The sequence below is a fragment of the Globicephala melas genome, chromosome 3 (genome assembly GCF_963455315.2).
Source record: "Globicephala melas chromosome 3, mGloMel1.2, whole genome shotgun sequence".
In the NCBI taxonomy this organism is placed as follows: Eukaryota; Metazoa; Chordata; class Mammalia; order Artiodactyla; family Delphinidae; genus Globicephala; species Globicephala melas.
In genome coordinates, this window is record NC_083316.1 from 111,505,100 (window position 1) to 111,531,920 (window position 26,821).

Genomic DNA, 26,821 nt, shown 5'->3' on the forward strand with positions numbered 1-26,821 from the left:
TGATTAAACTCAGCAGACACTTGAGAGCACCTACTAGGCCCAGCCTAGTGCTAGGGGGCACAGAAAATGCAGGCCCTATCCCTGGGGAGCTTGTCCTCTGACTGTTAGCAGGATGCAGGTGCTATACAGGAAAGTGTCCGTTATGAGAGGTGTGGCCGCTTTGCCACTAAGGAGCTCTGTGACCTTGGGCAAGTAATAGTTTCTCTCTGAGCCTCAGGGTCATCATCTATAGAGCTCTGCCCTGCAGTTACTGTTCTGTAGATGTGACTGTCCTGCCCTGAGGCCTGCGGAGCCTGAGGGTGGGGGAGATCCCAGACGTGAGTGGAAGTGAAGCTGGCCTCCCTGGGATGGAAGCCTGGATGGTCCCAGAGCCGGGTGGGCAGGAGCTGGCCTCTTTTTTAGGCCCTGGTGACAAACTGTATATACCCCTAGATGAGAGAATGGGGCTTCTCTGCAGGTCCACAGGGGCCCTTCACCAGTGCTCAGCCTTTCACCCCTGGGACAGGGCCCAGGAGAAGGAGGTGACCCTGTGAACAGCCTCTGCCACCAGTGGAGTGTCTTCCTGACCCAGGGTCTGTGAAAGTTCCTCTATAAGGATGGCCTTCCCTAGGAAAGGCAGCGAGTGGAGAGTGAGAATGCAGTACATCTGCTTGACCCATTGCTTTTGAAAATGGGCCTCTTCCTCCCTGGGTGAAGGCAAGGGTGACCAGATTGTGCTGGGGTGCAAAGCCACAGGATAAATAAAGGTGCCTTCTTGGAGGAGCCAGAGGTGTTACCCAAATGTTTGAAATAACATATTTTATATTAAAACAATGATGGCCTATGTTGTAGCAAAATGCTCCCAAACTTGAGAAGTAAAACAGGAGGCTCCGGAAAAAAAAAAGTTTTTTGCTTGCCCCTGTGGTTTTGAGCGGTGTTTCTAGCCAACAGTTCCTCTGCTACCCTGGGAAGCAGGCAGGCAGTGAGGGGAGCCCTTCCTCTGGGCTAAGCGCCTGCTCTCTGAGCCTCCCACTGCCTTCCTCTGGGGTGGGGGGCAGAATCCACTTCTCGTATAGTTAGAAACATTGCTGCTCCCGCCAACTGGAAAGGCCTCCTGGCCTCTGGGACTTGTCTTGCAAAAGAAATGTGTGTAATAAATTCTCTTTAAGAGCAGGAAGTGCTGTTATCCTTGTGAAAGAGAAAGATGTTGAGTGTGTGTGTGTGTGTGTGTGTGTGTAAATGTCTGACCAAATTAGCCTAGTGGTAGCTTGAATGGGACTGGGAGGCTATTTCCAGAGCCCTTCTCTGGAATGTAGGCCTAATTTTAAGTATCTAAGTATGCTCTTGGCTGAGATACTCTTTATCAGTTTCCAGCCCAAGAAAGAGATTTTTTTTAAAAGAAGAAATAGCTGACTGGTTTGCAGGCAGCATTACATTGGTTAAAGGACAGTGCAGACCTTAGGCAAGTGGTTTAACCTCTCTGAGTCTTGTTCTCCACATCTGTAAAGTGGGAGTAATATGAATTGGGTGAGATTGTATATATATAGCATTTAGCACAGCACCTGGCATACTATAACAGGGCAATCACTTTTCACTATTAACTGTTCTTTCTAATGAGATGAGGTGCTCAGAAAAAAACTGTGATTTCAAATGAGGTACCGGTAGTAATTTTACTTGGCTCTTTCAGGACAGACTGTGAAACATCCTTTGGGAGATTAGAGAGAGGGGGCACTCCTAGCTTTGCATTGGGACTTTTGATGTGGACAGAGTCAAGGAGAGGCAGTCCAGGCCAAAGCCATTTTCATTGGCTTTGGGACAGTGACCAAGACCAGTTCCTGAGTTCCACCTGGAAGAATCCTTTGGGCCAGACCTCTGTCTGCACTCTCCCTGCTAGGAGGACAGGACAGGAAGTTTCAGAGTTCAGTCATACTTCAGACCAATCCTGGGGTGCATTCACTTACTCACTTGTTCCACAAGCATTTCTTGAGTACCTGCTATGTGCCAGGCGCTGTGCCGCAAACAGGCACAATGATAAGCACGACACGTGCAGTCTCTGCCTCTCTCAGCTTGATTATTAGAGGAGATGGACATTAAGCAAATAATTACACAAATAATCATATTCTGTAATTATGATAGGTGTTGGAGCTTTTCCTTAAGTGACTGAACTTCCCCTCGTGCCTCTTGGTCTGAAATACACTATGATATAATACTTCACCCTTGAGAAAAGGAAGCAGAAACTAAGGTCCCAGGATGAAATGTTCAAATAACATTCATAAATCTTGTGATCATGTACAGAAACTCTTAGCATAGCAGAGTGAAAGTTGCCTGTTGTCATTGTCTTTATTTGCTTTGGGACATCATGTCAGACTCCAGACATGACATGCTTTCTGGCATAGCCCGTTTTTGGTTCTTCTGGGGAAGTAGGTACAGAAAGCCTCCATAGACTTTTCAATGCTTGTGGTCTTCAGTCTTGGGAAAAGGAACTAGAGGGCAAGCCACGTGCAGTTTCCCCGCATCTGGGCAGAGCAGGGTCTTCAGCTCCCTTCAGAGCTGCGTTGGCACCTCTGGCACTCACATTGGTTACTAGATTAGAGTTGTAGACCTTTAAACGTTCTTCATACTGTTTGAAGAAGCTACAATTAACATCTCCCAAGCAGCTCAGCAGAACTTGGTTGCTAGGCAGCAGACCCCTAAAGACAATTTGTCAATTTCTGCCAAAAGGGAAAAATAGTAAACATTCACATTCTTAGAAAATTGCTTGTTTTCCAGCTTCCAACTTCCTTGCGGTGGCAAGGCCTCCAGTTCATCAGTGTCCATTTTATTCCTTATTTAGTTTTCATAAATAATTCAGAGGCATTTTAGGAGAATAATCGAGCCTTTTTTTAAGCCTATCCTTTGGCAGTTCAAAACAGAAAGATGTTTGGGTTGCTGTATTTGTGGACAGGTTTTGTATGAATGTACAGGGGTTCCTTTGGAAGGTACAGAGGACCGAGCTGTAGCCTTGGGCAGCTACCCGGAAAGGTGGTAGCAGATCCATGGGAGGCTCTTGAGTAGTTCAGCCTTAGTTAGCACCTAGCATGTGTCAGGCCCTGCGTGCACTGCTGTAGCAAGAGACGAGGAGATTCCAGTACAGGGGCTGTGGAAGTTCAGAGGAGCCCAGAACTCAGCCTGGCATCAGGGAAGGCTTCCCAGAGCACATGTGAGCTGGACTAATACCCTAAGCGTGAAACAGGCTGCCCCCACTTTGGCAGGGAGAAGACTGTCCCAGCAGGGTCCTCTCATGTGCCAAGGGTGAAAAGTACTTGGGAGGGAGACTACCTGTGCATCCTTGTGGCCATGGGGCCTGGTAGACTCTGCAGCTCAGCCTGAGGGCAGTGGGAAGACAGTAGAAAGCCACTGGAGAACTTGGAACTTGCGAAGGTCACTGTCTGATTTGCATATTCCAGCCCTTGGGGAAACCACTTGATTTGGCTTAGGGTTAACTCGAGGGCATTGGCAATGAGCAGGTGGCCAAGAGGGGCTGGGGTTGTGCAGGGGTGCTGAATGGCTCCGGTGTTGTCTATCTGGGTTCCTTTGCCACTTCCAACATGAAGGACCTTGTGTAGGTTATTAAACTAACCTGAGTCCCGGGTTTCTCAACTGTAAAATAGGGATAATGGTAGCACCCACCTCACAGAGCTGGTGTAGGGACTAATAATTCAAGAACAGCCATGAGACTGGCACTGGGCACACAGTGCTCTTTAAGTGTTGACTGGTACCATTAAGATGGTGCTGCCCTTCCTGTGCTTCCATCAGTCCTCTGCCCAAAAGGGCCACAGGTAACCAGTCTGCCCCCTGCTGCCTGAATGACCGCAGATGAAACTTGCAACTCTCTTGGGACTGAACTCTTTTTTCTCTCTCTCTCTCTCTCTCTCTCTCTCTCTCTCTCTCTTGAATCTCCCTGACAGAATTGAGCACGGGATCCCTTCCAGCTCTTGAGTTCTCAATGCCAAGCCTGTTCCTAGGTCAGGGCCACCTCTCCCCCTGCTGGTGTGGCTTGGCACTCTGTCTGTGCCTTACAGACTAGGGCTGCCTCTTGCTCCATTCAGTCCACGTGCTTGGGTTATTTCAGCTCTGGATATATCCATGGTGTGTATCACCTGTTCATGGGGGTTCAAAAAGCATTGCCAAGGAGCCAGCTGGGGGCCCAGAAGGGCCCTTTTATTCATGCATTCATTTAATCATCCACTCCGTCACTATTTATTGAGCACCTACTATGTGCCAGTCACCCTGCCAGGCATTGAGAATGTTGCAGAGAATAGGACAGGTGTGGCAGGAGAGATGACAAGAAGCAAGCAACATGCATACACCAGTTAATGTTCAGGAGTATAAGTACTGAGACATGAGGCAGAATGATGGGCTGGAAAGTGGCCCTGTCGGGTGGTTGGCGGCCCTGAGCCAGGGTGATCAGGGTGATCCCTCAGGGGTGACGTTTAAACTACAGCCCAGGATCAGGGAACAGCAAGAGGTTTCAAGCTCACCTGTGCCTTTTTGGAGGGGCACACAGTGGCACTTGGCTCTTGGACGGTTGATTTCCGGTGCAAGATGACAGGCTTTCACTGTTGGGCGGTTCCTTTTGGCATCAGAGCAACAGGGCATTAGATGTCGTACCACGTGGCTTGCCAGGGTTGGGAGAACTTTGAGACAGTCACCAGTCCACTGTGGGTTCAGTTTACCCCCACCAGGTCCTATACTGGGTCCCAGAGGGCAATAACCCAGCCCCAGCCAGCAAAGGGAGGTGCCGAAGGATACCACAGAAGCACCCAGTACCTGAGTTTGTGTTTTTCTATCAGCCGTCTTGCTACTTGCTAATAAGATATGCAAATTATCAGGGCTGTGAAATCTTTGCACATTTCATCTTCTGTTTAATTAGCATTTAATCGTAATCTCATTTTAATTTTTTCACACTGGCACCCTAATTAAATGTTAGGGTGTTAGCCTTAACAGTTAAGTTATATTGGCAAATAGAGTCTTCAAGAAACTTGACCTTTTGCAAGCCAGGGCCCTCTCTAGCTAGATGCAGACATTAATTAGTTTTCTGCAAGATGCTGCCTTGAGCCCCCTTGGTGTGCCCATTTCAGTTGTTTCCTTGTGGTTACAGCCCTAGATTCAAGTGAGACACACAGCCAGCGGGTGGGGCCTCCCGCAGGCAGAGATTACCACTGAATGGCTTGTCACGAGCCTCTGGAAGGCCAGTGGATACTGATTCTTCCGGGGAGGGGAGTGGGCTCGGAGCTGGGTCTGAGGCCTGGAGGACTCCTTGAAGTGGTTTCTCTTCTCTCCACACTGTGAACTCTCCTTTAACTTGTGATTCTCATGTGATGATCACTGGGAAAGTTGGTACCAAAGCAAGTCACACAGTGTCCAGTGCTGCCACCAGGTCCTACAGCAGCCCTTTGTGGAGGACCCAGTGAGGCCGAGCAGCCAGGGCAGGTGAGGCACTGCCAGTGCCACTGAGGCTTGCCTTGGAGGTTGCTCTGGGGTGGGGGCAACAGACAGAATGTGGGAAGAGCTGTTTCCCCCCGAGTGAGCAGGTGCTCAAAAGAAAACCAAAGCATGAGGGTGCGTCCAGTCACGGCCTGGCCCTGAGGGAATTCGGATGGGCTTGATTGAGAAGGAATTCAACACACTCCTCCTACCCCATCACAAACAGAGAATGGTACTTCAGAGCTCCCACCGAGCAGGGCTCATGGTATCCTTGTTCTTTTTTTTTTTTTTTTTTTTTAATTTTTATTGGAGTAGAGCCGATTTACAATGTTATGTCAGTTTCAGGTGTACAGCAAAGTGAACCAGTTACACATATACATATATCCACTCTTCTTGAGTTTTTTTTTCCCATAGAGGCCATCACGATATCCTTGTTCTTGAGAGACCATGGAGACCCTGACCCATGAGAGGCTATTCTCTGGGCTGCCCCAAACCCTGGGCTCTCCCTCAGCTATCTGCATGAGGCCCTGGCACGTAGTCGCCTGGACTCTTTGACGCTAGTGACTGTGGTAGCAACAGCAAACATAACTTTGGATCTTCAGCAGAAATTTCTGAACAGTTACTTCACGGCAGTATTGCATTCACAGACGCCTTTCTGCCATCTGATGCTTCCTCACTGTGTTTGCTTTTCTCGGCAAGTCTTTCCTCTTCTCTCTGAGGTCCACTACCGTCCATCAGTCATATTCTGTCCTTGAGCAGGTCAGAGCACATAAATTCAGTCCAATGCATTTATTGAAGATCTTCTGTGTGCTGGGTTCAGAGAAGATGCATTCTTGTACTTAGTACTTTTGTGCCATCTTCTTATTTTTGAGTGAGTGGGCTTTCTGCATTTGCCTTTTCCTGCCCTGGCCTGTGAAGCAGGTCACACTGAGGCAATCTGAAGCCATTCTCTCTCCACCTTTGCTCCCCACAGGTTTTCCGGACAGACTTGATCACAGCCATGAAGATTCCAGACTCATACCAGCTCAGCCCGGATGACTACTATATCCTGGCAGACCCATGGCGACAGGAATGGGAGAAAGGTGTGCAGGTGCCTGCGGGGGCAGAGGCCATTCCAGAGCCCGTGGTGAGGTGAGCCGGGAAGCCCAGGCCGGGGGGGCCGTAGGCAGGGGATGAAGGGGAGGCTAGGACCAGTCAAGGGATTCCTTTCTAGTGTGTCTCTATTCTTAGATTCTTTTGCCCTAAAAAACACTGCAGTGTTCCAGAAATACTGCAGGCCAAGGGTTTGAGCTTGGGCTCAGCTCTGGAGCCAGACAGCCTGGGTTCAAATTGCCAGTCATATTCAGTACGACCTTGGGCCAGAAATGTAATCTCCCTGGGTGTCAGTTTCCTTGTGTGTAAAATGGGAGGGATAACAATAGCACCTGCCCCATGCAGTGGTCGAGATGATGTAGAGAAACGATGCATGGCAGGTCCTGGACACAGGACCTGGCACACATGAGCACTCAGTGAAAACTGGCCGTGGGTTAGCTTGACGTCGATCCAGACTGGGTCCCACCAGAGGATCTTCTCAGGGAAGTCTCCAGGTTTTCAACTAGTCCTTGAGATAGGGATAAGCCACGCTCTTGACTTCTTCAGCCTTTTTAAGGAGTTCTTAGCGGAGGGAGTTTAAGGAGTTCTTAACAGGAGGGAGTTTAAGGAGTTCTTAGCAGGAGGGAGTTTAAGGAGTTCTTAGCACACACATCAGATGTTCACGAAGCAGCTGCTACGACCAGACTCTGAGGAGGCCCTCCTGCCAGGGCTGGGCCAGGGTTGGCTCGGGGATGAGTCCTCTTTGGGCTGTGGTGCCTTCTGTTCTTGTAGGTCAGAGAGCCGCCTGGTGCTTCTGTCAGGAGGTGGCCGTGTGGCCATAAGCCTTGCATCCAGTGACGGAGCTCAGCCAAGTGCTTCTTGCTGCAGCCCGGGAAGCCCTCCAAGTCATGCCTTGGGACACAGGGGCCTACTGTCCTGGCCTTCTCTGCCCACCAGCTTGCCTGGGCTGGGCAGCTCGTGTTATTGGCAGTTCATTCCCGGCCTTGGCAGCCCTGTGGCTCTCACTTAGGCCCATTTTGACCAGGCCTGGGGCAAAGATCTCAGCTGTCACCTCCCTTGACATTGGCACTGTTGCTTCCTGGCAGCCACACCTATGACTGGCTCACAGACACCCAGTGCCTGTCTGATGCCGGGCCTGTGCTGGGCATGGGACTACAGAGGCGAAGCGGACTCTGAGCCTCACTCGGTGGTCAGTGAGGATTGGGTGTTGGGCAGTGCTCAGCCTCCTGGGCTCCCAAGGGCTGAATGCCTACCAGCTCTTGTCTTCAGCCCTCTGAGAATCAGGGAAGCTCCAGGCCTCTCTGGACGGGAGTGTATGTGGGATTTAGAGAAAGAATTTATCCTACACATCCTCTGCCCAGGGCCAAAAACGTGGGTCGGCCTCCTAGCCAGTTTCGCACCCTCAGCTCTGCAGACTGAAGAACTGTTACTGACCTCTTTGAACCTGTTTCCTTCTCTGTAAAATGGGTCTAAAAACAGTGCATGCCTGATACTGTGGTGGTGAGGATTAAATGAGAATTCGCACGCCAAGGGCCCAGGATAATGAGGCAGAGGGGTGGGCCACCAGCTGGGCAGAGAGGAGTGAGTCCTGATTGGGCTCAGCCCATGTCCTTGATGTCAGTGTCAGGTGGTTCCAGAAACATCCGCCGGCCTGGGTGATTACTTGCAGATGCCTCCACACCAGTAGCTTGGCTTCAGTTGGTGTTTTACCTGTTGACATTAAGACGAGAGCATGTGTTCAGACAGCTCTGGCTCTACTAGGTACATTCCCCACATACACATGGCTGCTCTAGGCCGACAGGAGCCAGGCACTCCTGGACCATCCATGCTCTTTGGAGAGGATAGACTGGAGGGGGAGGGATGCTCTCGTGGAGATATCTCTGTGCCCCATCTTTCACTGTCTCCCTCCAGCCTGGTCCCTACATCTCCTGGGGTGCCTTCCACTGCACAGCCCTCATCTGGAAGCTAGCACAGCAGCCACCATGCTCAGAATTGTTATAGGAACTCTGTTCCTGAGAACTTGCTATGCTGAACCTGTTAACACTCATCTTCTCATTTAATTATCATATTGGCCCTCTAAAGGGCATATTGCTGTCCCCATTCTATAGATGAGGAAGTCAGGAAATTCTGGGGAATTCCCTGCCTGACCACCACCAGGGCCTTGTGGGCTGGGCCGGGAAAACACAGGCCACGGGAACAAGCCCTGGGTTGCCCCTGTGTGTCCCAAAGAGAGTCTTATGCCCTGATCACCCTGGCTCGCTGACTCTGCCCTCCCCTGCTGCTACCCTGGCTCCCTCCATCCCTCTCTCCTTGCCCAGTCCTCCCTGGCCCTTGAGCAGGTCTGCCCACCTCACGGTCTGAAACTTCTCTGGATAATGAGAACCTCTCACTCTCAGATCATGAATTGAGGGAGGGCCTACACTGCTCCCTCGGTGTGGCCAAAAGACTCAGCTCAGGGCAAAACCAACCTCTGGTGTCTGTCTGGTCTCCTGGAGTAGAGAGCCCTCCCCCTCTCCAGATCCCAGCCCGGCCATCCACCTCCTCCCAGATGACCTCAGTCTTACTGGCTGCAGCTGAGACTGAGGCCTTGGCCCAGGGTAAGGTCTGTCCACCCTTGATAGGAGTGTTTCCTCCATAGTCAGAGCCAGAAGAGGCCACACAGATGAAGATGAGAGCCCCAGGAAGTACAGGAAATGCCTTTTTTGTTGTGAGCCGTCTAACCTCAGCTTCCCAGAGAAAGGAATGTGATCTCGGCCCCAAGAGGTCTGGCCAGGTGGCAGCTGACTGAGCACACAAGTGTGGGTAGTTATGCCAGTAGGTGGTGGGCATTCGGGCAAGAGTTATCCAAAACCCCAGCTAAGCGTATGCTGGGGGCACACACAAAGCAGGGTCATGGCAAAATTACGGTGTTTTTCAAAGACTGTGTTAATTTAAATAAGAGCCCCATGAGGAAAGGCAGAATTTTGTAGGACCAAGAGTACTAATATTCCTCCTATTTGGAATGATCTGGGGGCCGGGGGGCATCACGTCATTATCTTTGCCTAAGACCTTCCTTAATCTGGGCATCTGGTGTGGGAAAAGGTGGTGCCAGGCCCTTGCCCTTTCTCCTTGTCTCCCTCAGTCTCCTCTGGGCCTCCCTCTTGCCTGGAGGCCACTCTGCCTCCCTGTCTCCTTCATCCTTCCTGCCCCCCTTGCTGACACCGGGGCATTTCCTGGCGCCCAGGAGCCCTCCCCACAGCTGAGCCACGTCTGTGCATCCAGAGCCCTGCCTTCTCCTCCCCAGTCGGCGCTGAGTCACAGCCCCTGGCAGCCCTGCCTTCGACCCCAGGAGGCCTCTCGGGCAAGTAAGGGGCCTCTCAGCCCTGGCAGGGCTGGCCAGATGGAGGCCAGGCTCCGCAGCAATAACCATGGCAACTGGTAGGGGGTGGGAAGAGCTGGCATTCTGAACTGGCATCAGGAACTGAGGGGCAGCACACAGCTGATCGAAGAGAGGAAGCTGTGCTCTCCCAAGGCAAAACACCCTCATTCCATTTCAGAAGAAGCAAAGTGTATATCTTAAAATACATACTCACACACATATAGTGCTTACTACATGCCAGGCACAGTTCTAAGAGCTCTACATGTATTCATCCATTTAATCCTCATGCCAACTGTAGATGGTAGGTACTGTTATCATTAGCCCATTTTCTGGGGCACAGAGAAGTTAAGTGGCTTACCCAGAGTCACACATTAAGTGGTGGAGCGGGACTTGGAGACCTCACCCTGCAGTCAGGGCACTTCCAAGCTGCCTCAGAGGCAGAGCCATGGCCTGGGGGTGGGCTGACCTGGAGTGTGACCCTGAGACTGTAGCAGGTGCATCCTCTTCACCCCAGAGGAGCCCTGGCCTCAGTGCCCCTGAGGCTATTGGTGGAGGAGGGGCCAGAGCTTGTGAGGGCCTGGAAGCGATCCCTGGCCTCTCCCCAGCTTTGAGGGGTGTGCTGAAGGACCTGGAGGCCAGCTGGGCATTGCCCAGGACAGCACTTGGAATGCCTCCTACAGCCTCTGCAGGGTGGGCGGGTGGGAGGAGGGAATGGAAGGAGGTGGGCCCTGCTCGGCATCAAAGTCTCACACCTCACTTGCTCACTAGCTCCTCAGCCAGGCTGGCCAACTTGCTAAAGGCCCCCAGACCCAGCAAGAGTAGCAGGCTGAGGGCACCCTCCCCTCACACCTTCTCTTGATTTCCTAGGATTCTTCCACCATTGGAAGGCCCCCCTACCCAGGTGTCCCCTAGCGGCTCCGACCTTGGTGAGGGCTCCCAGCCTGATTGGCCAGGGGGCAGCCGCTATGACCTGGACGAGATTGACGCCTACTGGCTGGAACTCATCAACTCGGAGCTCAGGGAGATGGGTAGGTGACCCGCCAGCTGAGAATGGGGTGGGGGCAGACCAAGGAGGGTTTTCTTCTGAACCCCAGCATCCTCACCCTCAGGAGGGCAGTGGCCATCACTGGGCTTTGGCACGCCACAGGTCTGGGGGGAAAGTCCCTGCTGCGTTACTGATTACTGTGCTTCAATGTCTGTAGCTCTCAGATGGAGGCAATAAGAGCATGTCATTTATACGGTTTGGGGGAATACTGTAGTAAGTGTGACTGTTGCATGAAGATTGAGTGAGCGCTAGGAGTCTAGGATTACAAATGGGGCCAGGGTCAGTTGGTATGGGCCTTCTGGCTGGAGCCCACCATGTCCCAAGAAGGGCCAGCTCTGCCATATTCAGCCACCTTCCCAGGTCCCCCCCCATACACATAGCTCGAGCAGTGGGTTCCCCACGGAGCCGGCTGCATCCCAGAGACACTTCATGGTATCTGTGTGTACACAAGCATGTGTGTGGTCACAAGCAGTGTCTGAAGTCAACACCACACCAGACCCCGGGGGCCTTTGAGGTTGCGTGGTCCAGCGCAGTCAGTTTTTGGACCATGGAGCTGGGGTCCTGAGATAGTGCAACCAGTGAGTGGGTGGAAGCCCTCCTGTACATCTGCCCTGAGAGGCCAGGCTCCTGACACCCTGCCCTGCTGTCCTCACAGAGAGGCCAGAGCTGGATGAACTGACGCTCGAGCGCGTACTGGAGGAGCTGGAGACTCTGTGCCACCAGAACATGGCGCGGGCCATCGAGACGCAGGAGGGGCTGGGCATCGAGTATGATGAGGATGTCGTCTGTGACGTGTGCCGCTCTCCCGAGGGTGAAGATGGCAACGAGATGGTCTTCTGCGACAAATGCAACGTCTGCGTGCACCAGGTAGGCAGCCCCCATTGCCGTCACCATGCTGTTCAGGCAGGCCCCTGCCTGACCCGGTCACCCTGGCTGTAGGGGTGCAGCAGCACTGTGGGCACGGGCCCCTGAGAAGGAGGGCAAGGGGGTGGAAGGGAATGGCGTGAGTGCCCGTGGTGCCAGGGATACCCAGGGCCCCTCGGCTTAGCCCCCTCAGCCAGATTTGAGTAACGCCCATTGGATGGTCTTTCTGTCCTGTCCTGCCGGCCTCCCTCAGATTCTCCCCACTGAGCACCCTACCCCCTCCTCACCATCCTGAACTTACAACGAGGCAGCACAGTGTAGTGATCGAGAGCAGAGCCTGGAGCCAGGCCACCTGGTTTCAAACCATGGCTCTGCCCTTTGCAAGCTATTTGATTTTGGGTAAGTTTCTTAATCTCTCTGAGCCTCTGTTTCCTCAAGTATAAATAAAAGTAAGTTGTTGTGAGGATTAAGTTCCTTACTATGAGTCATTTGGTTAGAATGGTATAGTAAGAGTTGTTCGTGTTTGTTAACAGTATTGGTATTATAAACCAGGTGCCGCCTGACTAGGCTCCCCTCTTGATCTTGGGCCCCAAGGCTATAGGTCTGGGGCATCTCTGGGCCTTGTTTGTAGAAGATGTAGAAGACCTGACTGGAACCCAGTGGACCCACTCTGGCCCTAACTTTGAGGCCCTCCCTTACCCACTTCTGCTTGAATAGCACCCAGGGAGCTTAAAAGGGCTTCACCTGGCTGGCAGGTTGGTAGGCAGTGCACCACCCTCCTCATTCATCTATGTCCCTTATACCCAGCAGCTCTTAGATCCATAAGCCCTAGGTATTACCAGAAGGGTGCCCGATCACAGATCCCTGTGAAAAAAGATGAAAGCTCTGGGCCTTGTCCTCGGGCAGCGTACATACCCAAATTTATATTCAATTGAAGGGAGTTCATGGATGCCCCTGAAATCCATCCCCGATTAGGAACCTCTGCCGAAGTGACTGACCTCCCAGCAGAGGGCAGAGCGGAGCCCTTTCACGGAGGACTGTGAGATGGTGAAATTTCAACGCACAGCCCACGCAAAGAGAATCCCTGGAGCCCTTGCATTTTAGTCCCTTAGGAGCTCTCTTTGGCAGAGATGAGTAGCAGTGTCACTCCGTGGCTCCTGGCTTGGGCTGGGGCGAGGACTGTTTATAGCCGAATGCTGACCAGACGCAGATTGGCCAATGCCTCTGACCTGTGACCACCCTGCTCTTTCCCCAGGCATGCTACGGGATCCTCAAGGTGCCCACAGGCAGCTGGTTGTGCCGGACGTGTGCCCTGGGTGTCCAGCCGAAGTGCCTGCTCTGCCCCAAGCGAGGAGGAGCCTTGAAGCCCACTAGAAGTGGGACCAAGTGGGTGCACGTCAGCTGCGCTCTGTGGATTCCTGAGGTGGGCAGATGTGGGGCTGGGGCGGCCCTGGGGCACAGCCGTGGGGAAGTGGGTCTGAACAGAACTCAGAACCCCGACGGCAGAGCACTAGGAAAAGAAGGTGATGGGCCACGTTAAATGGCAGATCTCAGGTGTCGAGCCTGGGAAGAGCTCAGGCAGCAGCCCACAGGGAACTTTACCCATGGACCTAGGCAGAACCTGGGTGGCTATTTCCATGGGAAAATGGGATTATGAGCCACTGGGGGATCCAGGTGGTGTGAGAGCTGGACAGAAGTCAGGCAGCCGACTCTAGGGGAAAGCAGGTTGGGGGTCTACCCAAATCTAGGCGGTGGTCCCAACCAAGGTCAAGTGCTTTTTTTAAAATGAAAATAAGCCAAATGACCTAAAAGGAAATCAGGTGGGGAGCCTGATGAAAATTGGAGAGTAGGGCTGTGGCTGGAATGGGGGGGTGGGCCCAGGTCTGAGTCTAGCGGGGGACCATGGACGATGGGCTGAGCCCACAGTGAGTTAGCAGAGGCCCTGGGCTCCTGTCTTATTTGAAATGTGAAATGCTGACATTCGCTGGCGTTTCAGCTCTCTCCCTGCTGTGTGCCCTGACCCAGAATGAGGCCCCACTCCAGTGCTGCCTGTGCCCGGAAGCAAGCCAGGTGGCCCTGTCAGCAGGTGGCCCCTCCCCTTCCTGGGCTCGCCATCAGAAAGTCCTTGCTGGGACCCACATCACAGGTTTCTGTGATCATAGTGGTTATGTCAGCAATAGTCGCTTGCGGCCACATCAGCATCTTGAAGTCTGGGACTACCTCTGAGTATACCTGGTCTGGGCACAGCAGGGACACAGAGGATCAACAAGGACCTACCGTGGGGGCTCTTTGGTTCAGGATCTCTGGACAGGGGCCCTTTTTCCCTCCTCAGGCATGGGCAGTAGGAAGGCAAATGTACCCTGCCTCTGGGGCTGAGGAGTGGGCTGTGCCCAGGAGATGGGCATGGTTATAGCCCTGTCCCCATAGGAGGGGCTAAACAAAGGCACATCCCCCTTGGCCAGGAAAGCCCTGGAGGTCCCCAAGAAGAGATCCTACCATGGGGACCTATAGTCGCCACCCAGAAAAATAAGTAAAATAAATTCAAGTTCTAATAAGAACTCTGAAGATGCTATAAACAAAGGCCTGAGGTACAAAGGAGAGGGGGACCTTGCATGTACTCATCTGCACATGGAAGCATCTCTGTCTTGAGACTCACATAGTCACAGGCACACATACACTCAGTCAGTTACACACACGGAAGCGCACTCTCCCAGTCACAGTTTAAGCCTAGGCGCTCTAGAGCACACACTTAACACAACGTGGTCAACTTGGGAAGTCAGGAAGGACTTGGGACTCTCCCACTGCCGTGTCTGCCCACCACCTGGTTTCAGCAGACAGGCCCCCCATTTAGGTGATCCCTGGAGGCAGGCTGGGGATGAGAGACCTGATGCAGCTCCCTGTGTCCTGCCCCAGGTCAGCATCGGGTGCCCCGAGAAGATGGAGCCCATCACCAAGATCTCGCATATCCCAGCCAGCCGCTGGGCTCTGTCCTGCAGCCTCTGCAAGGAGTGCACGGGCACCTGCATCCAGGTACACAGCCCCTTCACCCCGCTGCTGCCCGGGAGCCCATGTAGGAGCCAGCTACACAGAGGGGTGTGTCTGGGACACCCTGTAAAGCAGGCCACTGCCAGCACCCTCCACCTGCCCCATGGTGCTACAGACAGAAGCACTGATGTGCCTGGGACAGGGACCAGAGCCAGCACCCCACCTGCCGGGCACTCCTCCATCCCTAGTTCCACTAGGCATGGGTCACAGGCCTGGGGAGCCAGGCTCACCACCCCGTTACAGTAGTGAGGGGGCTTTCCCCAAGAGCAAGGGTCTGTGGGCTTAATAAATACATTGACCTCTCTTCTGATGTCAAACTTGACATGTGAGAGGGGTAAGACTCAAACTTTTCCTCCAACTAAGCTAACAGGCTCTCCCTACACATGGCAGGGCTGTGTTAGTTTGTTGACAGTAACGGTTCCCAAATTCTAGGGCGTATCAGTATTACCCAGAGGACTTGTTAAAACACAGATTGCTTGGCCTACCCCCCAGAGGTCCTAATTCTGTAGATCTGTAGGTGGGGCTGAGAATTTGCATATTTCTAGCAAGCTCCCATGTGATATTGATGCTCCTGGCCTATAGGTTGGGAAGTGGGAGGGTCATCCTTTCTCTCCCTTGTCTCTTCAGGAACAGTTGTCATTGTAAGCACTAGATGTACCTCCACCCATTTATAAGACTTTCAGAATGGTTTGTGAGTGCAGCGTAAACGGCCACTAAGATTTCGATGGGTTATTGCTGAAACAGTTGTCAGCTACCCACAGCCATCATCCCAGGTAACTCAGGCCCTGAGTTGGCCCTAACTGCCTGGACAGGAGAAGAAGGAAGGGACCCAACTCCAGCCCCTCTTCCCAGAGGGCAAGGGAGGGGCACAGCTCCCCATCTTAGATAACATTGCAGGAGCAGAGGAGGCAGGGACCCATCAACAGCCTCTTTCTTTCGATGCCTCAGATCCAAAGTCATTGTCCGCACAGAAGTGCAGCTTGTCCCCAGAGGGATTGTCAGTCATCTGATTGTTGACTTCCCCAGGGTATATGATGCTGTCCAGCTCCCCCAGAGCTCCCCTTCCCATCTTCCATGACTCCCTCCACAACCTGCAGGATGTTGGCAGCCCGTGCCATTTTGTTTAGGGTCTCGCCAGCATTCTGCATTCTCAGTGTAACCCTGGGAGATGCCCCACATTCTTCTTCCCTCCCACCAGGGCTCCCCTCATACCTCACGCTGCCCTTCCTCTCCCTCTAGTGTTCCATGCCTTCCTGCGTCACGGCATTCCACGTCACATGCGCCTTTGACCACAGCCTGGAAATGAGGACTATATTAGCAGACAACGACGAGGTCAAGTTCAAGTCGTTCTGCCAGGAGCACAGTGATGGGGGCCCACGGGGTGAAACCACGTCCGAACCCGTGGAGCCCAGCCCAGCCAGCGAGGACCTGGAGAAGGTGACCCTACGCAAGCAACGGCTGCAGCAGCTGGAGGAAGACTTCTATGAGCTGGTGGAGCCAGCCGAGGTGGCTGAGCGCCTGGACCTGGCTGAGGTGCTGGTCGACTTCATCTACCAGTACTGGAAGCTGAAGAGGAAAGCCAACGCCAACCAGCCACTGCTGACGCCCAAGACCGACGAGGTGGACAACCTGGCCCAGCAGGAGCAGGACGTCCTCTACCGCCGCCTGAAGCTCTTCACGCACCTGCGGCAGGACCTGGAGAGAGTGAGTCCCCCTGCCGCCCCCCAGCCCGCCCGCCCGGTGGGCAACCCAGGAGGCCTTTCCACCCCTCCCTCGCTGCCCTGGAGCAGCCATGGTTCACCAGGACACATTGTGAGCTCTGGCCAAGGCGCTGAGGGCCTCGGGGTCTCAGACAGGTTTGGGGTAACTGAGAGTTTGTAGAACAGGGGAGGATCCAGCTCTGGGGTCTCTGAGTCCCTCTCGTCCCAGCCCTTTTGCAGGCCTGGTGAAGGGTGGGGCCCCTGCCAGGACTGTGAGGCTGGGAAACACCAGGGCTGGGGCAAGGACCCAAGCTTCTGACTCCTGGTGGTCTCTGTGGGCCCTGCCTGGTCCCAACACACGTGCTTTGCTTAGAGTCGGAGGCAGGGGAGGAGCTGGGAATCACAAGTGAGTTGAATCAGTGTAATAAGCACGTGCTGGGCCAAAGCAGGGAAGACAGGTGTGAGTGCAGCTCCTGGGGGTGCTGGGTAGAGGAAACAGTGTGAGCAGAGGCACGGGCTGGAGACCAGCTGCGGCCTGTGTGGAGTGGAAGGATGGGGCTGGGTGGGTGGACCAAAGTGTGTCTGGAAGCTGCAGAAGTGTTTTAAGCGGGGACTCTCCTGCTGTGGCTGCAGATTCCAAACGCTCACCCTGGAGGTGGAATCACAGGGCCCAGATGGAGTGAGCGGGTTGGCCAAAAGCCCTCAGCTGTGCCCTGGGAGGCAGGGGATCTTGCCTTGGTCCAGGCGCATCGCTTTGGGGGCTGAGTGAGATGAGGAAGACGTGCAGACACCTCGGGTTTGGGCTGGGCCGTGGAGGTTGGGGACCAGTGAGAGTTGCTTTCCTAGAGCATGGAGGCCCCCCAGAGCCTCTAATGCCTGCTGTTCCTCCCAGAAAGAAGGGGAAAGAGTCCTGTCTTCTGTGGAGCGTGCCCTTGAACTTGGCTTTTTTGGTACCCCTCCCCTGACTCCTCCAGCTGATAAAGTACCACCCCCCAAGTTGGGGGCACCCCAAGGATGAAGCAGGGTGTCCCAAGTCCTTGATCCAGTCCTCTGAACCCCAGGTGCTCTTCTGGCCTCTCCTCTGGGGTACATTCAGTTCCAGGATTCGGAGTATGAGGGGTCATGTCAGGGGGACACAGACTCACATGCCTGCCCGCTGCCCAGGCCATGCTGGGAGACAGCCGGGGTGGAAGCGTCAAGGGGGCTTTGTGTGACTTAAGGCAAGCTGCTTTGCTTAGGCATGTCTCAGTTGGCGCGTCTGTAGAATATGGTTAGAGCAATTCAGCAGATGTTGTGCTGTGGGCTGGGCGGGGCGGGGCAGGGGGGCATGGAGGTGGAGGCTCTGAAACTGGACCCGGCTTCTCCACCCTCCTGCACCCCACGCATCTGCCCTGAGGCCTGGTCATGTGGAAATGACCCTGTTGGCCTGGGAGGGAGCTTACTGCCTGGCAGCCAGCCTGCCACCAGGTCAGAAGGTGGGGGGCAGGGGGATCACCAAATGTCCACGGCTCCAGCCAGGACAGAGAGCAGGGCCACCTGCGCTGCAGTCACCGCTTCCCGGGTAGCCCAGCCTCCTGTCTCCCAGGGCCATCAGATACAAATCCTTCCGAGACCAAAGCTGCTTCCACACTCGTCCTCAGGCCACCCTCGAGTCTCCACCCGCAGGGTCTTGAGTACAGACACCCTGCTTTGAGCCCTCCTGTTTCCAAACGACTCATCACATCTGACCTCCCTGGTCTGTGCTGCTCAGCCCACATGTCTGGCCCTGGCTAGGCTGCGTGGAGAGGTCAGGGGACGGGCTCACCTATTGAACCATCATCCTGGAAAAAGAGTTGAGAGGTAGATATTGCCATCCATAAGGAGCAGATGGGGAAGGTGGGGCTCAGAGAGGTGAAGAAAGCCTTGGAGGAATGTGTGTTTTCTAGAGTTGAGTTGAATTGGGGCCTGAAGAGGAGAGGAGTTTGTCAGAGAGTTGTTGGCTTATTCTCTATTCTGTACATTTCCTGGGCAAAAGTACTCCCTTATCAGTCCCCCGGCCTCTCGACCCCATTGTCAACTGGTACAGGTGAAGCCAGGGCCTGAGGTTGTCATGGGCTAGGATACTGAGGTAGCTCTGGGGCTCCTGGGTCTGTGCCTCACAGACCCCTTTGGTTGAGGCACAAAGCCCTCCAGGTGTGAGTTGGTCCACTCTTCCCCAGGAAGAGGAGGGCAGGGCCAGCCTTGGCAGGGTTCAGGAGGGCCCTGTCAAAATGCTGCTTCTCCAGCAGCCTCCAGGCTGGGCTGAAGGGCACCAGCTGAGTGCAAGGCCAGGGAGTGCACAGCCCTGGCAGGCTGAGGAGAGGAAGTCCTACAGCCATGCGCCCGTTGACCCCCTCCGGTCCAGCCTCAGATCGTTTCACGGCCATGCGCTGGTGACTCGAGTGAGTGAACAGGGCCGAGAACTATGCCATGGGGGAGGCTTTCTGCAAAGACCCATGACTGTTGGTGGCCTGGCCAGCAGGCCCAGTCTCTGACCATGACCCTGTGCCAACAGTCAAGAGTATCCAGCCTGTCTCTGGGCACCACGCCAGCTTGGGCTGAATGCGTCGAGGCTTCAAGGCAGGGGTTGAGACTGAGGCTGTGTGTAGCCTGGGTCTACATTCAGTTCCAGCACTTCCAGCTTTGTGCCTTCTGAGTTATAGTTTCTACTTCTCTGAGTTTCAGTTTCCTTTCCTGTAAAATGGGAATAAGGATCTAGCTGACCTTAGATCCCAGGAAAGATAGGGGATAGAGCTTAGCACACTACCGTCCATTGTTAGTGATGGTTATTGTTGCTGTTCTGTGTCTTAGAAGGGTGGGCTGCTCAGATGGAGGGCTCCAGGGAGGACTGAAAGGGCAGGCCCAGTGCTAAGGCCCAGGAATCATGCATCCTCCCTGATTGATTTGCCTCCCAAGGCAGGAGTTTTGCTGAGCGAAGCAGGGGTCATGCTACCACCAGCATGAAATCCCATTTTACGGTCAGCCTAGAAGATATGCTCTCCTAAAATTTCAGCCTTAGGCCTCAGCTGTGGCAGGCAGCACAGGCAGGCATGGCCACTGCAGCCTCCCAGAGTTATTCACAGCTGACAAAAAAATTGCAGCTCTGATGATCAGCGATCAGCCCAACAAACACCGGTTGGTGTCCCCTAGCAACTGTGCTGGTAGTTTGGGCTACGTGGGGCCTCACTGCCTGTGGCTCTGGATCTGGTTACCAGGAGTTTATTGAAGGTTTCACCTGGCCTGAAAGGAGCCGAGAGGGCAGGGGCAGCTTTCAGACACACACGCTCCAGGGGATGGACATGTAGGAACTCCCCATAGCTCTCTTCAGGAGAGGAAGGTCCTGCCCTCCCCCACACTCGCCACCTGCTTTCCTCAGCAGTTGTCACACCTCATTTACTCTGTCCTCAGTGCCTGGGTTGTGTCTCCTTGACCTCCCACCAAAGCCTATCTTGTCCCGGGCAGCCGTGGCCTCCAGCCTGCAGCTCGTCAACCCCATGGCTCCCAACTCTAGGATTTTTTCCAACCCATTAGCCCCTCCACCCACTCAAACCCTGTCGCCCCCTCCAACTGCTTCGGGTCAGTAGCCCCGAATCCCCAATCCCCCTTCTTCACCACAGTCTCCCATTCTCCCTGCTCAGTTCCTCCTTCACTGTCCCCTGCTTTCTTCACTCCCACCCCATGTGGCATTAGCTCACTGCCAGTCCCTTGCACCTGTGCAAAGGCCACACCCCAGGCAGAGCCTCACCCAGTAGGAGGCACTCAGCCCACCAGGAGCGATCCTATAGCAGTGAGCAGGTGAGCCCCCCAGGGTGCCTGCCAGCCAGCCTTGGCGGGACACTAGCCAGCAGCATTCTGGGCTCCCCCATTACCACCTGTCTGCACCCCTGCCCCCCTCCCTCAGGGCCCCCCCGTCTCTTAGCAGACCTCACCTCCTGTTCCTCAGACCAGAACCCTCCAACTCCTTGCCCGGTGGTGCCCTCTGTACCCGTTCTCTGCCCTTTTCTCCCATGTCCTCCCCTCCCCGCCCCCCAGGGATTTCTTTCCAGCCCACACCCGCAGCACAGGAGTATCTATCTTGTCTTCACCCGCTCTCCGTCTCCAGGATTCCTCCAGTGTCCATATTCATTTTACCTTCTCCCATCTTCAAAAGCAAGTCCTCCCTCCCCGTGTCCCTCTAGTCATGGGTTTCTCACCCTTGTTACTCTCTCTCCTTTTCTGTCATCCCTCACTGTTCTTACTTCCTTGCTTCTCACTCTGCCTAGGCTCCTGCCACCACCATATTCCAGAACCTTCCACCAGGGCCACCTACAGCCTCCATCTCCCGTTTCTCCATCCTCATCCCCCAGCCTTCTCAGCAGTGGTTGCCACAGTCAAGCATGCCCTTGATCTTGAAACACTTTTCCTGTGGATGCTCTGACCAGACTCCCCCCGATACCCCAGTTCTGCTCCCTCTCTGAGTCCTCCTTGGTCCCAGTGGTCATTCACCACACTAGGTCTGACCTCTCATTGCGCATCTGCTCCACAGCTTTACTCCCCATCAGGAGGCTGGCTCCAGCCCACACCTGCCTCCCCAGCTCCAGCATCTCATGCCCAGTATGCGCTGTCCCCACAGCAACCTCCCCAGGCTCCATGAATGCCCCCTACACTGGTCCATTCTAGCTCAAGATAACTGGCTGGGAGTCCTCCCTGCCCCTCTCCTCTCCTCAGCCCACATCCAGGTTCTCTTTGCAAAACTTGCTGTTATCAAAACAATTTTATCAAAAAGTAAAACCTGCTTTTATTACTGATCCCTGCTCTAGTTCAGGGGGACTTTTCCACTTGATTCTTTTTTGTACTCTTTAATTTTTTTTTTTAAAGAGAACATTTTGTCTTTATAATAAGAAAAGAACAATGTAAGAAGTCTGATAGCCTGGGTGGGCTTCTAAGGTGGTATCTATAGTTTTCCCCAAAAGCCATCATGGAAGAGGAATTTTACAACATTCAGTAACATGTAGCTATATTACCAAGAATCTTGGGAAAAATTAGAGAAGTAATTGAAGATTCCAGGGTGAAGTGGGAATAAGGGGTCACAGTGTGACCAAAGTACCAACCAAAGAATGTTGGCACCATTGGGATTCTCACAGAATCTTCCGTAGCAGGAATCTCCAGACATGAGTGATTGTGTAATGTATGTACCCTTATCATGGAAAGAAAATTGAGCATTTACCTCCAATGTATTGTATTTTTAGTATCTCATTTATATCTTCCATGGTATATTATAAAAGCAAACCTAATCAGAATTTCTAATAGCACCAAAAAAACCCCCAAACACTAGAAGTTCTAATATTTTCTTCCTATGCTGTGATGAGCTGTCAAAATCAATCGCCCATGCAGCTCACTTTGGAGGCCGTTGGCCTAGGACAGCAGTTCTTAGGTTCCATGGTGCTATGTAAAATGTATATTTGAGGGCCCCCGCCTCCAGAGAGTTTGATAGTCCCCCAGGCCTGGGAATCTGTATTTTTAACCAGCCACCCCCAGGGATTTGGGGGTAATCTTGGCCAGTAATTCATTTGGCCTGCCTTAAGAAACCTTGCTCTAGTGTTTCGAAAAGATTAAAAAAAAAAGAAAGAAAGAAACTACATCTGTTTTTGTTTGTTTGTTTGTTTGTTTTGCGGTACGCGGGCCTCTCACCGTTGCGGCCTCTCCTGTTGCAGAGCACAGGCTCTGGACGCGCAGGCTCAGCGGCCATGGCTCACGGGCCTAGCCGCTCCGCGGCATGTGGGATATTCCCGGACCGGGGCACGAACCCGTGTCCCCTGCATCGGCAGGCGGACTCTCAACCACTGCGCCACCAGGGAAGCCCTACATCTGTATTTTAATAGGAAGTAGACCTTGGCTGATCTGTTTTTAGGCTGGAAATATTGAATGGCTTGTTCTTAGGCTTCCAAAGTAGCCACGAACCCATCCACCTCTCTTCATCCCTACTGTCCCCATGCGTACTTGGCCACGTGACTGCCAGGAGGAAAGAGACCAGGATATGAGGAGAACAAGGTTGGGCTGTTTAGATGTGGTGGACAGGAATGCCCTCTGGAGGTGATATTTGAGCCCAGACCTGAAGGATGAGGTCTAGCCTTGGGAAGAGAGGGTTGAAGAGCATTTGGGGCCAAGAGTTGGATATATATCAAGGCCCCAAGGCAGAAGTGGGCTGGACACAGAAAGAAAGGGACTGGAGGGCAGTGCGGCTGGAGCTTGGAGAACTGTGGGACATAGACTGTGAGGATGACAGTGGGAGGTCAGATTGGGCAAGGATCTGAGCTGTGGCTCTGGGTTTTTTAAGTGTGACAGGAAGAAAACTATATCTGTTTCCTAGGGCTACTGCGACAAAGTACTACAAACTCCGTGGCTTTAAACAACATAAATTTGTTTTCTCACAGTTCTAGAGGCCAGAAATTCTAGATCAAGGTGTTGGCAGGGTTGATTCCTCCTAGAGGCTCTGAGGCTGAAACTCTCCATACCCCTCTCCTAGCTTCCGGTGGTTGCTGGCAACCCTTGGTGTTCTGTGACTTGTAGACCCATGACTCCAGTCTCTGTCATCACATGGCATTCTCTCAGTATGTCTTCACATGGTCTTTTATAAGGACATTAGTCATTGCATGTAGGGCTCACTCATATCCAGTGTAATCTTAACTAATTACATCCAAGGTTCCAGGTGGACATAAATTTTGGGAAAGGGCACTATTCAACCCAGTGCAGAATCTATTGGAGGTTTCAAGGGGAGGAGGATTTACATTTTAAGATTTACATTTGTATTTCAAGAATATTGCTCCAGGATAGCAGAGAGGTCAAAACAGCTGGCTGTCCAGGTGAAGATGATGGGGGTGTCCAGGAGGTGGAGGGAGCTGTTGGGATGGGAGGGAGTCAGGTTCACCGGGAACAGGAATTCCCTGTGGTATTCCAGTCCAGCGGTTAGGACTCCACGCTTTCACTGCATGGGCCCGGCTTCAATCCCTGGTCGGGGAACTAAGATCCCACAAGCTGTGCAGAGCGGCCAGAAAAAAAAGTTCACCAGGAAGGACTGATGGGACATACTGATGGATCAGCTGTGGAGCAGATGAGGAGGGGCTCGTCCTTAAGGATGACTCCTGGGTCTCAGCACTTACACATCCCTGCTCCCTGGTCCCCACCACCACCCACATCCCTCCACAGTTCCCCCTGACCTGGCTCAGTCAGGCCTCAGAGCCTGACACTCTAGCCACAAGGCCTTGCTCTCCTCTCCCCTACCTGGCCTTACTCTGGGTTCTTGTCTTCAGCCTGTGCCCCTCTGTGATCACCTCCCACCTGGCCTATCTGCCCCTTCCTCCAGGGAACCTTCTCACCACCCCCAAGTCTGGGTCAGGGCTGCCTGGGTCAGTACTTGGTCAGCATCTCTCTGCTCTGCTAGGCAGCAAGCTCTCAGAAGAAAGGGGCCCTGGTGGCCCTGCTCGTAGCTGAGCCCAGGGCCCAACACAAGCCTGTGCTTAGGGACATGTGGGAGGAGTCCAGGATCTGCAAGGAAGTCAGACGGTGCCAGTGAGCTGAAGCAAGGGCAGGCCGGGCCAGGTGGCTGCCCCTTGGGGAGGTGCTGGCCACAGGAGAGCCTGGTGTTAACAGTCTAGGCTGGGGTACGGAGTACTGCTGAGAGTCCGTGCAGAACCTGTTCTCCAGAGGCCTGCTAGCCTGGTTCAGGTGTTCCAGGGTCTCCTTCACGACTAGGCTCAGGAAGGAGAGGAGGAGGCCCACGCCAGCAGAGAGGTCTGATAACGGCTACCCCAGGGCAGTAGAAGTGATGGTCATGACAACAGGCAGGGGCTCTGGAACTCTCAAGTCATGCCCAGGCAGTTTAAGGATATGAAGACTGAACTCAGCCTTGAAGACGGAACCCAGCTGGAGGTAGAATCTGGTGGGACCCGGGATTCCAGTTCCGCGCTTTCTGGCCAGCTGTCCCTGTTGCTGCTGGAGACTGTGACCCAAGCTGAGGAAGTGCTAGAGCAAGGCAGTGTCCTGACGGGGAGGAGGCCTGGTCTTGGTCCCAGAGTGTGACGTACCCTGAGAGCAGCCGGTGAGGGATGGCGCGCTGGGCCTAGGGAGGTGCCAGGTGGCCAGGGAGCAATGCGGCGCATCCTTCAGGTGCTTCCAGACCAGTTACAGGGTGGGCCCTGTCCCATGGGCTAAGCAAGCTGGTCTCCCAGGCCCTAAGGGGCTCTTCCTAGCTGGCCTGAGGGAGTCAGGGAGGCCCTGCCCTTCCCCACGAGGAGTTCTGTCTCTAGCCGACCGACTATGGCCGAGTGCACTTGGGCCCTTGACCAGAGCAGCTGTGGGCCTGGCTCAGGGCCAGTGCAGCAAGTGGACCCGGGTCAGCTGCGGGCTGGACCCCTGTGCATCAGGCACAGCCCGTCCGCTCAGAGCTCTTCCGCTGGAGCGCTCTCTGCTCATGTGCCGGTCATTCGTGTCTCAGGGTAGGTGGTTTTTGCCCGGGTGCTTGTGGCTAAAGTTTCTTCAATGGAAAGAAGCCTTGGACAGGAGCCAAGGGGTGAACTTGGTGACCTCTCGAGGTCCCCACAAGGCTTGGGGCACTGTGTATACAGGACAGGGCAGCCACGTTGGAAGGGCCTTGGGCACTGGCATGACTCAGCCCGGAAGTTTAGGCCGAGAAGAGGAAGGCAGTCGCCCGCCTGAGCTCCGCAGATGCTCTCCCTGCTGGCTGTGATCCGAAACACAGCCTTGGCCCCGTGGTTTGGATCAGAGTGTTGCAGCTCAGGGCTGAGGATGCATTCAGTGCCTGGGTATTGATTCCCAGATGTCCTGGGCAGGTTAGGCAGTGGTGGCCCCTCAGAGCTAGGAGGTCCGGGTGGTTGCTTGTGAGTAAGGTGGAAAACCTCTCTTGTGTTTCCTCAGGTTAGAAATCTGTGCTACATGGTGACAAGGCGCGAGAGAACGAAACACGCCATCTGCAAACTCCAGGAGCAGATATTCCACCTGCAGATGAAACTTATTGAACAGGATCTGTGTCGAGGTAGGCGTCCCCCCTGCCGGCCGCCGCCACCCCTCCTGTGCACACCCTCAAGGGGCTGGGTCCCAGTGAGGATGTGCGTCTTCGGGGCCTGATGCGGCATGTGTACAGGGTCAGGGGCCACGGGCCCCCACCCCTACCCTCTGTATCCAGTTAGTAGGCCCAGGTGGGGCCCTGCCGGGGTCCTAGGTGTGTGTTGGCAGGCAAGGAGCCAAAGATGCAATGTGGGCATCGGATCTGCCCTCGGGGAGCTTTCTGGTTCACAGGGCGCTCAGGCAGTGCTGGGCCATAGTGGTTCAGGAGGAAATTGCACGTGAACAGGTACAAACCAGAAGTCCCAGCGCCTCTGTGCTGGTGCTGGGGCAGGAAGGGCCCAAGCTGGCGAGCTTCCCTGAACCCCTGTGTGCCTGCGTTTCGATTCTGAAGAAGGCAGCTCTTACGCTTTTGCCATCACATGCATTTAACAGATCTGGAAGTCAAAGGTCAAAGAAGCTCTGACAGTGGTCTTACTTACTAGTTGTGGATATTGCTGGACAACAGGGCCCTTCCTGGACTGTTCACATGTTAAGGAAGGCAGTGCTTAGCCCAGAAAATGGTACTCTAATGTTGAATTGTATGCAGCAGAAGTAGCTGGATGGAGAGATTTTTAAGCCAGGGGCTGCCGCTGCCAGCTCAGCCTGTGGGTCAGGCTGGGCCTGGAGTAGAGGGAGGAGAGCTGCCCGGCCACCACCAGAGCCAATGACTGAGAACCTGCTACTGCCCCACCCCTGCCCAAGAGCTGAGCTGCCTCGACTGCGCTTTGGAATCACCACCTACTCTGGCCCCAGAAGCCAGCACTGCCCAGGACAGGTGCTGGGTCATGGTGGGTCACAGCCATGTAGAGGTCAGGGCTGACCGTGTACCTCAAGGACTATGGCAGCTTCCTGGCTGCCCTTTCCAGGCTCCCTCTCATCTGTCGGTTCCTTCGGCGAGCGCTGATTGAGTATAGACAGGATGCCGGGCTCTGTGGCAGGCACTGCGAGTACCCTGCCATGGACTGAATGGACAGGCTTCCTGTCCTCGTGGAGCTCACCATCTGGAAAGACAAAGGAAAGTGGTGTCCAAGGGGCTGCCGTTGGTGCCAGTGCAGGGACAGAGGTATCAGGGTTGGCTTCATGGTGGTGGTGTTGCCGGAACATCTCAGCGTTCTTAGGACTCACTATGGCCACACATTCAACTGCAGGAAG

At 54.0% G+C, this 26,821-nt stretch overlaps 1 protein-coding gene across 14 annotated transcripts in view; it reads left to right on the forward strand.

Annotated features, from left to right (window-relative positions):
* Positions 1 to 26,821, forward strand: part of JADE2 (jade family PHD finger 2) — a 51,627-nt gene that overhangs the window by 17,383 nt on the left and 7,423 nt on the right. For all 14 annotated transcript variants that reach the window (XM_030869604.2, XM_030869597.3, XM_030869601.3 and 11 more), the window contains 7 exons: positions 6,419 to 6,576; positions 10,763 to 10,923; positions 11,596 to 11,807; positions 13,060 to 13,227; positions 14,718 to 14,834; positions 16,089 to 16,553; positions 25,481 to 25,598. In XM_030869604.2, coding sequence (XP_030725464.1) covers positions 6,419 to 6,576; positions 10,763 to 10,923; positions 11,596 to 11,807; positions 13,060 to 13,227; positions 14,718 to 14,834; positions 16,089 to 16,553; positions 25,481 to 25,598 — 1,399 coding nt within the window. The remainder of the gene's footprint in view (positions 1 to 6,418; positions 6,577 to 10,762; positions 10,924 to 11,595; positions 11,808 to 13,059; positions 13,228 to 14,717; positions 14,835 to 16,088; positions 16,554 to 25,480; positions 25,599 to 26,821) is intronic.